The sequence below is a fragment of the Cydia strobilella genome, chromosome 19 (genome assembly GCF_947568885.1).
Source record: "Cydia strobilella chromosome 19, ilCydStro3.1, whole genome shotgun sequence".
In the NCBI taxonomy this organism is placed as follows: Eukaryota; Metazoa; Arthropoda; class Insecta; order Lepidoptera; family Tortricidae; genus Cydia; species Cydia strobilella.
This window is the reverse complement of record NC_086059.1, coordinates 10,043,497-10,058,820: the sequence shown is the minus strand read 5'-3', so window position 1 is coordinate 10,058,820 and position 15,324 is coordinate 10,043,497. Positions and strand designations below refer to the sequence as shown.

The 15,324-nt window shown below is 39.4% G+C and overlaps 1 protein-coding gene across 1 annotated transcript in view; it reads right to left on the bottom strand.

The window, feature by feature from the left end:
* Positions 1 to 15,324, bottom strand: part of LOC134750088 (RIMS-binding protein 2) — a 42,466-nt gene that overhangs the window by 19,667 nt on the left and 7,475 nt on the right. The window contains exons 2-6 of the mRNA XM_063685181.1: positions 4,017 to 4,220; positions 3,002 to 3,206; positions 1,182 to 2,105; positions 965 to 1,088; positions 226 to 403 (exon numbers count right to left, since the gene is read on the bottom strand). Coding sequence (XP_063541251.1) covers positions 226 to 403; positions 965 to 1,088; positions 1,182 to 2,105; positions 3,002 to 3,206; positions 4,017 to 4,214 — 1,629 coding nt within the window. The 5' untranslated portion in view covers positions 4,215 to 4,220. The remainder of the gene's footprint in view (positions 1 to 225; positions 404 to 964; positions 1,089 to 1,181; positions 2,106 to 3,001; positions 3,207 to 4,016; positions 4,221 to 15,324) is intronic.

Below are 15,324 nucleotides of genomic sequence, written 5' to 3'. Positions count from 1 at the left end.
TAAGCAATTTTACCTATGAACTGCAAAGTTCGATTTGAAGAAAATATGTTTTGCACGCTACGTAAGGAATTTTAACCTTACTGTGAAGAGTAGCGCTACCTCGTAGCTATATAGGACCCTGTTACAAGATTGACACTATTGATTCTACAAAATGTTACTTAATAGATGAGATGTATTGGAAGACATCAAGTACACGGCTGCATGATTATTAAGTTAGGCACGTACCTGATGGAATTCTAATAAGTCGTCACCCACAAGCCGCTGAACGAAGTTGGCGGGCACGAGGCCGCGGCGTCCGTCCAACAGCTCGGCGTCCAGCATGGCGGCGTTCGAGTCCGGCGGCCCCCACACAAGCAGATAGTCTCCTGAGCTCACGGACAGTTCTCCTTCCGCGCTCTCGATGCTGCAGGAAATAAATGATATCAGCAGTGAAATCACGTAATTGACAGTGACGATGTCAATGGCCACTGAGAGATAGGTGTCGGTCGCACTTTAATCGTTGTCATTCGCTTTAAGTTACGCGCTGAACGACTCACCGGGCACAATTTTGCTTCTTGCGTGAGATGCAAGTGTATGTCCCCTTGGGCGGACTGTATGCAATAGAAAGTCTTCCATAGCATTCATTCTTGGCACTCTGCCATTCAAAGCAGAACACGATGAAATAATCGCATGGACCCGACGAAAAACGCCAAGTGGGCCAAGGCTCTCATGGGGATGCATTATTTAAAACAGATAAGTAAGTGATTAATACCTAGATTTGAGTAGAGTGTGGCCTAGATTATTGGCTTTGGCACATCCTATAACACAAGTGACCGTGTCTCCAAGTATAAATATTTGCAGTAGCATTGTCCCAATATTTGGACATGCTCCAAATGCCTCTTGACTTTCTGAATCGCTTCGTAAGTAAAACTTACACCGTAGTCTACCTTTTTTTTCCTTATCTATAATTATCGATGATACTTACTCTGGTGGATCGTAAGAAAACCGGGCGATGTAGACACAGCAACGCCCTTTCCCAGGAATGTCCAGCATGTCCACCTGACCCTCCTGACTTGGGGCGGTGCCGTTCATATAATGTGTATTCCGAACTGAAACAGACATTCATTGTTAGCCAATGCACTATCAAATAAATCGAGGTAAGATATAGTAAATAAATCAAGGACATGAAAAAAAAAACTTACTGTCCATTTCCAATCCAGAGTTAGGCATGATTCTAGACAAAGCTCTTTGATTTCGGTCATGGCTGAAACCCGAATCTAATGCACCTAATCTATCAGTTCCAAATTGGCTATCTAATCCTAAGCTCCACCCGGGTTGATGCGGCGTGACCGGCGTTGCCACTCGCCCCACGCCTGACGTGGTCGTCCCGTATCTCCCCATCCCGAGGTCTATTTCATCTAGCGGCTTCAGTTTAATGTTCATAGTATTAGTTCCTATTCCACTAGACAGCAACGGATTTGTGTAGGTTCCAGTCCCAGTACCGTATACATTAGTGCCAGTCAGACTTGTATTTAATCCTCCCAGGTGCGTGGCAGTCAGGTTCGAAAGGGCGTTTCCCAACCCTCCAGTCAACGTGGACTGCATTCCACCAAGGGTGCTAGTCAATCCTCCAGATAAACTGGTCTGCACATTGTTCAAGCAACTTGTCAACCCAGATCCCGCCATGGCTCCTGTTAACGTCGATCCGGTCAAGCCTCCTCCTAAACTCATGCCCGATACGTTGCCAGTAATATTTTGCAAGTTGCTCTGTAGTCCTGCTAGAGTGCTGGATATTTGTCCGATGTTGTTGACAAGTGGGGCTGTAACAGGGTTTGTGAAGGTGACTTGGTGACTGGGATTCGTCAGTCCATAGGTATTTGTTGAGTAGGCAGAGACAGGATTCGTATAGGGGGTAGGGTTGTGCGCGCTCATGGAGTAGGCGACGGAGTTGGAGCTGGGCGCCGTGAACTGGCCGGTGGCGTGAAGCGAGGACAGCGTGGGCATGGTGTTGCTCTGGCAGATGGCGACCGGGTGGTGCCCCGCGCTCGTGTATGAGTGCGGCAGCGGCGACGGCGCCGGGGAGTGGAAGTCCCCCAGCGCTTGGTTGGAACCACTCGTTTGCATACCTGGACCAAATAACATGGCCATAAGAAGGAGAACTTTATTTGAATATATATATGGTATAGTAAAATTTAAGGCAACTTAAGATTGCAAAGAATTTAATGACCACGAAGTTTTTTTTTTTGGTCATTACAAAATCTGATGTGCCAATTGAATAGGTACATAATCGTATTTCTGTCACAAGACCCTAATCATTCCAGAAATTAAGTAGGACGAATATTGAATTGGTATTTCATACTGTTGAAGATAGTTATTCGTGCAACAAGAGAGGAAAGGTTTTTCTTGCGAGTGTTTATTTTTAATCACGAGAAAGCGAAAGAGTCAATAATTGAATCACGAGCGAAGCGAGTGATTCTAAGTTAGAATCTTGAGCGTAGCGAGGGACTTAAAAACACGAGATGTGAAATAACTTTGCTCTCGTGTTGCACATATTATTTTTCACCTCAGTAGTGAGAACATATTAAAGGTTAAAATGTATTTCGAATTACACAGAATAATGCAGAAAAAAAAATTGTAATAGACGTATGAAGTGGCGGTTAATGGCCTTCACTAAATTAAAAAACTACTTTGTTTCACTCCAGTGAGGAAAGTCGCACTTTCCTTACTCCAGGCAGGGGCGAAAGTAGGCTTGTTCGAGCTGCTGAGGTGAAAATAATATAGTAGGTACAATTGCCATCAAATATATCGGAGCGGCCGGCAAATATTTGTGAGCACCTTAGCCGCCCCGATATATCTGATGGCGACTGTACCAACTATATCGACAAGAGTATGAAATATTTCGTGGCCCTCGAAGATGAGAAAATCCCATCACTAGCATGCTTCTAATCTACATAAAGCATCACCTTTAAGCTTAACTCTACAAAATAAAAAAGCTATGGATACTTACATCTGTGCAACCTACCGTGCGTGGTGGAGCGGGTGTGCTCGAGCTCGGCGAGTATGCGGTTGTCCTGCTCGATCTTGGCCATGATGCGCTCGATCTCGGAGGCGGGCTGCTGGTGCGCCTGCTGGTGCTGGCTCCACGAGGCGGCCGGCGCGCCGCGTGCGCGCAGAGATGACGACAGCTCTAGTTGTAGCTCCTCGCACCGCACCGTTTCTAACGCCGCCTGTTTACAATTGGTGTTTTGTATTTGTTTGTGTAATTGGGCATCTAGGCTTGTTAATTGTCGGCGGCGTGGATATATCTTATATACATAAATAAGAACCTAATATACCTACTGGAATCGACCAGACATTAAGCATGTCAAGAGTTACTTACATATCCAGAATTTTAGTAAAAAGTCTTTGTTCATGGGAATAAATAACTAGAACTACCTATAGATACTTGGGTCAAAATTGTTTTCGTTGTCTTATATTTTGTCCCCAAAAAATGTGACGGGAGTGGAGCTTTTTATATGGGATGTAATTTAGTTTTTAATTTTTCTCATGTAAATTATAATCTACAGCTAGAAAAACATACAATAGCACTCGAATTATTATATTTATTTGATAAAAGACAAAAATACAAGCGTGACAGAGTGGTCAGAAACAAGACAACGAAAATAATTTTGACCCACTTAATTGTCTTCGGTATCTTACGAGTAGAAGCAAAGAAAAAGTGCTGTGCCAAACAGTCGTCTTTAAAATGGAGAAATTCGCTGGAAAAACAAGTTACGACTGGGCTTGTGATTTTCATTAGCAGATGTTTTTGCATAGTACCTACAAAATGAATTAGCAATACGGAATACCTACACAGAATGTAAATCTATCGGTCAAACATTGACAGCGTTGATTTCCATATGTGTGGCAGTAATTTATTCCTAAATCCCACGCTCCGCGCTTAATAACTCTTTCTCTGTACCTACTTCTTATAACAGTATGATCTTCAAGCGGCCTGCAGGAGAAACAACTGAAAGAATATAGTGTTACTATTGTACCTTCTTCTCTAGCTCCCTTGCCCGCGACTGCAGCTGGTCGACGGTGTGCGCGTCAAGCGGACTGCGCTGTGCCGAGCGCAGCTGCGCGAGCGCGTCGGCATGCGCGCGCTCGGCGTCGGCGCGGGCGCGTTCAGCGTCGCGCAGACGCCGCGACAGCGCGTCCGAGTCGCCGGACATGCCACCGCCGTAACCGCTCATTCTCTGCTGGAACAAAATATTCAATTCAAGTAAGCTGTGTATGGTTTTTGAAACAAAAGAATTATCAGTGTCAGTCAGTGTCAGTGGCTGTTAATTAAATAGTTGATACGTTATATTACCTAGAAGCTGATCAGAACCCATGCTTTATTTAGCCTTGTAGCTCTATGAATTTAACAATCTGAATTTCTATGGTAACTGAATCAATTCAGAGATATATAAAGAGAAAACAGAAACCATAGAAAGAATATTCATAAGTAACCCTCAGAATTTATTCAGTAACACTAGAAAATACATAGGTAAAATACTTAATTGAAGATCGTGTGGGATTAATCTACACAAAGACGACACGAAAATAAGTACATAGATAAATTGAATTTAAGAGGGGCCGTAGATCCAGGAAATTAAGTACTAAATATAAAAACTACAATTTAGCGTTAGCCCCCTTTTAAAAGTCATACAAAAAGCTACAATTTTAATACCAGCTTTAAGTACACATTAGAAAACTAAGCTTACTAGGTAAGTAAATTGGGCATATCGTGCATTATGATGGACCTTCAGCAAATATCGATTAGTCCTTATCTCCGCTGACGTCGGTACCGCGCACAATGGGCTCCCAATATCGGCCCCTCCATATCCGAGAGATAGGATGGATTTCCTAAGAATGGGGCTGTCTAGTGGATGCTAGAGCCTTATTTGCAGTTTGGTAGTCTGAGGCTCGCGTGATGGCTGCTTGAGGCTGCTATACAGGGTGGCTAAAAATAAGTGCATTACATTCCCGTTGCCAGCTTAGGGAGGTTTTGGGATTATACTGAGCAACTTTTACTATGGGACCTACCCCGAAATCGCGAACAAAATTTACTGTTTCATACATTTTGGCTCGTCTGTTTTCTATGGGAGGGTACATTTTTTTCCCGATTTCGTAGTTGGTCCCATAGTAAAAGTTGCTCAGTTTAATCCCAAAACCTCCCTGGCAACGGGAATGTACTTCTTTTTATGCCACCCTGTATAAGGTAAATGTATCATGGGTCATAAGTAAGTACCGGTGTACCGGTACATATCAATGCGTCTGGGTTAGCCTTGTTTATAAATATTCCTTTAAATTATTAGCGTTTTCTCGAGACATTTGTAAGCAGTTACCGTTGCCCATGGACACCTACAATTTTAGAGGGGTTGCAAGTGCGTTGCCGGCCTTTAAGACGAAAGTGGAGGACCCGTGCGAAATCGCCTTTTCATACAAACGTAGTCCTCATTTTCCTTTCTGGATATTAACATTTTTGAAATTATTTGGACACAGTTTGTTGTATATCAACCACAGCTATGCCCCTACGTTAGATTTTTTTTGAATTTTTAATTATTATAAAAAATAGGAGCATTTATAAATTTGTATGAAATCTGTTTTTCGCTCCTAATTTTTACAGTAATGAAAAAATCTAAAAAGTCAAACGTAGGGGTATGCGCCTACGTTTGACTTGCTATGGTTAATATACATCAGGTTATGCAAAAATATTTTGCATAATGTCAATATCCAGAGAGGAAAATGGGGACTACGTTTGTATTTAGAAGCGGCCGTCCCCTTTCCTCTTAAGACGGAGTACGCTCTTTTTTAATGTTTGAAGGTGGTATCGATTCGGAAATACCGCAAGCGACAGTTCATCAATGTCATAAATTGTTGGACAGTAAGAAAAACGAACGACAATATCTCGTCAACCAAAAATACAATTTGTCTAGGAATGAATATCTATGCTACGGAGGAACTAATATCTATGCTACGATCAGCCAAGCACACACGGCCGCGTAGCCAACACTCCAATCGCTAACGCCGTAGCGATCGAAACGCAACTGTCACTGTCGCACTAATAATTAGTTATTCTGTGCTAATATGGAAGAGTGATAGAGAGACACAAAGCGTTTCGTTGTCGTAGCGCAAGCGATTGTCACCTTGGCTAGGCCGGCAGGTCAACATTCTATGACCTATTTCCAAAGAGCTGATAAAGTGAATTTGTTACTAGTTTGGTACTAGAAACATAAAATAAAGATTTCATATTCATTGAAGCATCAAAGCATGCAGGCCAGAAGCCGCCTACTTTTCTGGCTGCCAGGGCAACGATGTAGAACATCAGAACAACAGGATATATGGAGTCGCCGCTTCGTCTCGCCAAAATTAGGTAGGTATCTATTGACCCTGAATTCAAAACAAGTGAGTTATCTCCTTTGCGGCTTCACGATTTTCTTGGCTAACATTAACCTAGATATTGTTGGGGCCTTATTTTTTTTAAGAAGCAAATTACTTAAATTAAGCAGGGGCCCTGTTTGACTCAAGAAAGGTAAGTAATATTTATGGCAGCTGACTTCCATCGACAGCCGAGAGCAAATACATGAATATGAGACATTAAATTACCTTATATTAGGGACGTAGTTGGTGGTTAGTCAGGTGGTTTTAGAAATTTTGGTGATTCCTAAATCCTAATATCAGAACTTCGTTTTTATAAAAACGGTCATGATACCATTAAGCTTACAAATTGAAGTAAACACAAAGACAGCTGGATATAGACTGATTTATAATTTTTTAAACCTGCCCACTGCCCACACCAATACTTACATATTTATGAATATACTACACAAATAAGTAAATAATTAAGTTGGCACTGAATCAGTTTTTTTAATGGCAGAGTTATTTTTTGCCGCTTCCTTTTTTAGAAGACATGCCCATTTTTTACCACTTTTTATATCACCGGGCCGTGGGGGCCAAGCGCGCATGGACTAGGATTTAGAGACGCGCCTTATGGACGCCACAGGGACTAGAGAGCTGGCCAGTATTTCGCTCAGAGTATAAGCAATGCCATTCAACATGGCAATGCGACCAGGCTTTTGGGCACAGTTCCCATCGGCAGCGATTTGGAGGACTTTTTTTATTTAAGTAGGGAATCCCTTATTTTAAGTTTATTTTATATTTATTTATTTGTCTAGCGTCTAGCCATATGTAATGCTAACTTAGTGAAATTATCAATCAAATATTGTACCAAATGATAATCAACAAACATCAAACACAAAATGTTCCCGACATTACAGAATCAGACACGAGACGTCGCCACTCCGTCTCGCCGGGCCAGCTGGGGCGGGCGGCCCGGGGGCCTCAGACGCGCCGGCGACGCCTGAAGGACGCTTCTAGAGCAGCTGAGCGACCCGGTCGGTACAGGAATCTGATATCCCATTCGAGTGAGACTTGATTTTGTTGATCTTTTTAACAATCAGAAATTGTGTACGCAGCCGTACGGCAGTGATGGACCAGGGTAAATAAGTGTTCCGTGAACAAAGTTTTGTACGGAAGCTGTAAAAGCTGGACTTCCAAAATTGCAATTGTTCCAAAATTGCAATTGTTCATGTTTTACTAAACCTACTCGTTGGATGACAGTGAAAAATAAGCGTGTTGCTGAAAAGTACCCTTAGTACAGACTTGTCGGAGAACTACATGCTGGTAATAAAATAACGTTCTAATAAAGCAGGTTTATAAATAAACAATTGTACCTATTTTATTAATGTGACACTGATTTTTACTCTTCGTATTCGCGTCTTACGACAACCCCAAAGTAGTAAATAAAGTCGTGATCTAAATTTCAATCTAATTATAGCAATCAATCGTTTTGATCAGTATAAAACAAGCTTTCAAATAATGGCAAACTTTTTTTTATTAAAAGCTTTGTATTACATTTCATTAGTCAAAACCTTTGTGACAGAACTAGAACTTATGACCTGACTAAGTATTTGTGCAAGAAAAAAATCATTAAAATATTTTTCAGTAATCAGTAATCAGTGTGTTTATTGCTGTCATAGGTTATACAAGTTGGTACATTTATTGGTTCAGCTATGAAACCCTGTAGGGCACTGCAATATAACTTAAATCTAACTTAATTACTATAGCTTAAAGCTCTCCCTAATACATTACTTATAATTTCAAGGAGCAGGCGGGAAACGATCCAATTGGTCCAGAAATCTGATACCCTCTAGTCAGTGGAGTTTGAGAGTTGATTTTGTTGATCTTTCGAAGAATCAGAAGTTGTTTACGCAGCTGTACGCAGTCAATAAATAGTAGGTAGGTACGTTTCAATGTTATGCCATTTTCAGCGCACTCTGCTCGTTTTATTAAAGATTAAGTAATCTTATCTTGTCCCGAGGGTGCTATAAACGGAGAATGTAAAGTGTTACTTTTACTGCACACGTTAGAGATCAGAAGGCCGAAGCCGAGTCCTAATTACGGGATAACCTGGAACCGTTCCAGGTCCGGAGGCACAATGGGACCTCAAGGAAACGTTTTATTAAATTCGTCTTAGAATTCCAATTTTCTCATAAGTGATTACTTAGCGTCTGTCTAGAATTTTTGAACATTTTTGTTTTACATCTACTTTTTAGCTAGTCATACTTAGAGTACGTCTAAGCTACGTTTGTACCGACTTAGATAAAACACAGTGAGGAAGTGGGATTATAAACGGCATATTTTCATAGAAATTTGACATTCATGATGATATTTCCACACTTAGTCATTGCAAATGCCATGTAGAATTAGATTGGTTCGACTCTACAATGATAAACTTTTGAGGGTTCCGTAATCAAAAGTCCGTCACAGTTTCATTGTTTCCGTCTGTGTGTATGTTTGTCTGCTGTTTAGCTCGGGGTCTTGAACACATATTAATCATATTATCATAGGCTAATGAAGATTAAGGGCCAGTTGCACCAACCACAATTAGCGAACTGATCAACGTGACTCACGTCACTCAACAGTGAACTATGAAACTTAAAATATAAAATTTAGGCAACGCTTCAACGGTGACAGACGGTTTGGTGCAACCACGACTAAGTCGCGAAATGTAGTGCAAAATATTGTAACCGTAATTAGATAGCTCATTTAAGTAGATAAAGATTCATCGGTCACTTTTTGTATGAAAGGGACAGCACTAATGAAAACTGTTTTCAAATTATGCGTCGCCAATTGCTACTAACTATATAAAACGGGACACAATTTGAAGCAGTGACAGGGAACCTACCGTGAACTGCAAAATCGAAATATATGTACTTATCTTCTGCTCTATCACTTTAATAGAGAAGAAGACAGACGAATTTCGATGTTCGATTTCACCGTCCTGGGATGACCCTTGTTTGCGATGCCAAGCATGCGCGGACTGCAGCGCGTTTTTATTATCAATTTAAGTTCAAAACTGCCAGCTGCTGCGAAACTTTTTAATTCCTTATTTTATAGCGGCTAGTTTGGCACGTATAATAAAACCTTTTATTGTAATATACGCTTATACATTATATATGATGGTAGTAAAATTACAGGACGCATTTATGGTCAAATAAAACGGATGTGTGGGCACCTCGTACAATATTTTAAATCTTATCCTTATCTAATCTCGTCCTGTTCAGTTCTTAATTAAGAACAATATTGTTTTAAGTACGGTGGGTCTTGATCAGAACTTTCAGTGCCAAAGGAAAATTATCATAAGTTGAGCATTTGGCATTTCTTAAAAAAAACGGAAATTCTTCTAATAATGTTAGAACTGAAAGAAGGTTAATGTGATATTCGAATCAACACTGATCCGGACTCCGGTTAATGGGCCGATATAAAATTTGGTAGATAAGTAGATATAGAGTTCCCTATTCTGTATCATATAAGCGCAATTTCACCGCATGTCCTTATTATAAAATCTTAGTTAGTTACAAAAACGTGTGGAATTTTAGTAACAACAGAAAAAAAAATCAGTTTTGTATTCGTATTTATTCCGACCAGAATCCTCCTCTTCAAACTATCCAAATTTTATCCCAATCTAACGAAAAAAATCGACTTAATACCTAACCACAACGCACCCTTAATTTCGAACTTCAGGGCTGCGCTGGTTTTATGACTCCGCAACACGTGACGCTTATTTGCGTCATCACCCCGAGGTTTTGACGAACGATGCAATTCCTAGGGAAACTTGTGGATATTGCGATGTATTAAATTAGATACAATAACATAAGAAATAGGGGATAATGAGGGATTTTACTTCTTGTAGATGTGTATGTGTTAAAAAAATAAAAAAATATTACATACAGCGAGCGGAAATATTGCATGGACACATTACTAATGGAATTAATTAATAAAGTGGCCATGCACTTGCTGGGTGTACCTACAATGTGGAAATCCAATAAGCATCATCTTTCTCGCGTTACCCCGGCCTTTTGCCACGGCTCAAGAGAGCCTATGGGGTTCGCTTGGCAACCACTCCCAAGAATTGGCGTAGGCACTAGTTTTTACGAAAGCGACTGCTATCTGATCTTCCAACCCAAAGGGTAAACTTGGCCTTATTGGGATTAGCCCGGTTACATCACGATATTTCCTTCACCGAAAAGTGACTGTTTAATATCAAGTGATATTTCGTACATAAGTTCTGAAAAACTCATTGGTTCGAGCCGGGGTTTCAACCTACGATCTCCGGATTTAAAGTCGCACGCCATTACCGCTGGGTCACCAGCGCTTTTTAATGTGGAAATCCACTACGATCTAATATTTAAAGTATTTAAACCAGATGATTTAGGTTTAGTGTAGACGAGTAATGTGTAGGTAACTTAAAATACAAAAAAAAAACAGTTTTGAACATTTTGTGAGCAGCTTGTAGTGATAATATAAATAGAAAGCTGCCAGGTAATTGGCGTAAGTGTAATCGAACGTCTTAAAACGAATATGTGCCAAAAACTATCCAAATTTACACTTGGCACTTTATACCTACTTGTATGGCTTAACTCCTTATCTATATATATAAACTTAAAAGTCCTGACTAACTGACTGACTGACTCACTTAAATCAACGCCCAGCCCAAACCGTTGGACCTAGAGAGCTGAATTTTTCACAATAGATAGCTTTTATGACGTTAGTATCCACTAAGAAAGGGTTTTTCAAAATTCATCCCCTAAGGTGGTGAAAAAGGGGTTGAAAGTTTGTATGGAGATCATAATTTTTTTTGAGTGCGGGACTTGAAACTTTGTATAAAGGCATATTATTAAAATACTAGAAAAGTAATTTCAGCGTTTTTGAAAATTCATCCCTTAAGGTGGTGAAAAAGGGGTAGAAAGTTTGTATGGAGGTCAAACATTTTTTTAAGTGCGCGACTTGAATCTTTGCATAAAGGCATGTTATTAGAATGCAAGAGAAGGGATTTCAGCGTGTTTAAAAATTCATCCCCTAAAGTGGTTAAAAAGGGGTTGAAATTTTGTCGTGGTCCTAATTTTATTTTAAGCTAGGTACTTGAAACTTCATAGAAATATATATAATTAAAAGAGAAAAAAACTTATTTCAGCATTATTGAAAATTCATCCCCCAAGGTGGTAAAAATGGGGTTGAAAGTTTGTATGGAGATCAAATATTTTTTTGAGTGCGGGAATTGAATCTTTGTATAAAGGCATATATTATTAGAATACAAGAAAAGTAATTTAAGCGTTTTTAAATATTCACCCCCTAAAAGGCTTAAAAAGGGGTTTGTGAAAGACAAATTTCATGCGTTGTATAATTATTAACAAATGAATTACCGTCCCTACTGATATCTTTTGCTGCATAATGTTCTATATTATGCTCATGTAGAATATATAACCACCAACATACAAATCCACGTGTACGAAGTCGCGGGCAACAGCTAGTTCATGTATATTTTCACGAATTATTATTAAAAAAAATTGCTGTAATTTATATTCTATTTTGAATACCACATTATTATTTTCTATCTGCCTAAGAACTGCATTGTTGCATGTCTAGCAATAACCAACTAAGCCAACAGACTTTTTTACGATGTATGCTATTACTTTGTGTTAAATTAGACTTATTTCGTTAATGCCTAAAAGAATTAACACAAAGAAGTGAACTGGACACGGAATTCGTAAGCCTCCTTGTAGTCGCGTGTGGTGGTTATCGATTCCATACTTCTATGCAGCGTAAGGTAAGGACCTAGGTTGATTACTAGTGAATAAATACTTCTTGCACGACGTTAAAAACTGTATGATGTTGTAACAACGTTTTTGTTTGATTGCAGACAGAAACCTGCAAAAGTAGCTACGAGGATGAGACGTTGAACATGATCTTCATACGCTCTTACTAATCTAATCAATTGAGGGGGGATTTAAATCTTCTCGGGGCAGAGGTGTAGGGTTAGAGCCGGCGTAGATTTATTTGACGTTCATAAGCGCATTGTAATATGCCTACTTGAATAATAAACTATCTTTGTCTTACTATCCTTAACTATAGTGTAATCTTTTTACTCATGTCTGCCCCAAATGGGACAACATAATATTTGGTATTAGGTATATGGTAACAGGATAGGTATAGTATAGATAGGATTGTACACCACATACCTTAAATGTAAAGAAGTTAAAATTAATACATAGTTGCACTATTTTATAGTTTGTTACAATAAGATACTAAGGGATTTTTACTTCACTGCACTATCTAGACAAGCTAGAAATTACACTAAAATATATTCACATTTTTACCAGAGTATTAACCATTACAGCTTTCGCAAAAACCTTTGGCTAACCTCATTAGTCTTTTAAGACGTCTAGACAGGATGAGGGTTCAAACCCAACCAGACTAGCGTGATAACGATAACCGTTATGCTGATTCTCGTTTAACAATTTGTTACGAACTTGAGTCGTGATTCACCTTAAGCACCAATAAGTGAGAATGAAATGCCTTATCAAACAACTCCTAATTACAGATATGCGGTAGTAAGTCGCAAAATACACAGGTAACAAAGAAAACTTTCATTTTGGAAATGGAGAATTTTAATCCCTATACAAATATATTAATATTTTCCGAAACTTTCAGTGGAAATTGTACAATGTAGGAAACTTTCTGACGGCACATCAGTTCTCTTGATTGCATTTCGTGAGCACCAATCAGCGTGAGCCGCTAACCCTGATTGGTGATCCATGAGGCCAAACTCGTATTAAAATTAGAGGAAAACCAAATCAAATTTTTTTTAAACAGAATCGGCTCTTTCTCAAAGATTATCCCCCGAGTCCATCGGATAAATCTTACTCGCTCAATCCATCAATGTTTTGACGCGCAGCAGATCACTAATGGCTTTTGAAGTGATCCGATGATACGTGCTATTCGGATTTCTCGAATTACGGGAAATTATGGAGCTACTTTTTTAAATAAACGATACTGCAATTATCGTGATACTGGGACCCTGGGTGATATGGATATGGTAGCCAAATAAATATTATATTTTCCAATAAAACAAAACATAAGAGAGTACGGTCTGTCTGTCTTTACACGATCGTGCCATAACATCGCCACCTAAGAAATTAGCCACGTGGGCCACGTCACATCTGTCGCTTTTTTGAGTCAAATAGGGCTCCGATGCGCGAGTCAAACTGTATACATACATATTGTATTTGTAACAGCAGTCACAAAAAAATTAAATGGGATACTTTATATGAAGATTTATATTTTTGTTCTCGTGAGTGTAGGTATCGATTTCTAGTCATTACCCGTTAGATATTTATGGAAATACAATCATGGACAATTGGACATGTCCCAAATTTAATGATTACCTACTGTTCTAATGCGTGATTGGATTGTATAGAGTACATAGAGGTCTATAAATATACAAGGTGGGTGGCTATCGATTGATTACATCATTTAAAGCAAAGTTAACTCGAAGGCCAAGGCCGAACTAGATACAATTGGTTTGATTTCAAAGGGTTACAATAAGGTACATAATTAGGCACAAAATAGTACCTACTACCTAATAAACAAATTCTTTGTAATTCAACGGGGCCATATTGCCAGCATCATGACTATCATGAGGATGTTCGGGCTAGCTACGGTCACTTTTACCTTGTTTTATTGACCGAAGCGAAGCGAAGGTGTCCCTTTCAGATTGGGCAAAAATTATTTCGTATGTCAGGATGTTCTTCTCTACATGTCAAATTTCTCAACTGATTCTCGCCAAATTTTGTAAGCAGGTACTTAAATAGTTTTTTTGTCTATTCCATTTTTGGAAAAACTAAGCAAAGCTTGTACTATGAGTACTAGGCGACGATATACATATTTATATAGATAATTACATACTTATATACATGAAAACACCCATGACTCAGGAACAAATATTGTTAACTGCCGTTTATCACCTCTATTGCTTGAAAATATTGGTAATTATTGGCACATTTACGTGAAGTAAAAATGAAGTATGGATAGTGATAGGCTGATCGGTATAACTTAGTACGAAAGACATGAATGGCTTATTTGTGCGAAATAAAGAACTGCGACGGCGTGGAATGCAATTACATCGAGCTGGAATGCCTCATACTTATACCCACCATTACCCACATACAATACCTAAAGGCGTGACTCAAGATAGATATATCAGATAGTAGGAGATTATAGTTGAGGGCCTACTACATATCTACTACCCTACGCGGCTGTCAGCCATCAACCATGCGACTTTTTCAAATGTGTAGTTTAACCAAATACGGTTCCAATATGATAAACCACTAGACTACCTCTTCAAAATACTTCTTTAGTCGCTGCAACTATCATCTGCAAAGATGCTGTGGCCAATGATGATGATGATAAACCTAGGCTTAAATATAATATAAATTTATAAAAATACCTTCGGTGTCGTGTCGTTAGTCGTTACATGTAGGCCGAAGCGAAAACACAAAAGGAAATGAATGATTCTGAATGATATATGGTTCAAGTATCAACTTATCCAAATGGGATATTTCTGCTTAACCGCGTCCATTTGCCTCTCGTTATTTATCTTCATGCTAGAAGCACTTGTGTCGTTTAATGTCCCTCGTTTCTTGGCGTCATCAATCTTGTCGCATAAACACGTCGGCAACAGTCCCGTTTTTTAAACATGTCCTCAATCGACATCTAAATATGATGTATGGATTAAGCATTCGCTGATTTACGAGTATCTTCATGGTTTGTGTTTGTACGTAACTACAGCCTACATAGATGCAAGTTTACCCTGTAGGCCTAAGGGCCGATTCAGACGGACTGCAACCCGACTGCAATTTATATAAGAACTGCACGCTGACTGCACGCCGACTGCACAGTTTCCATACAAATTGCAGT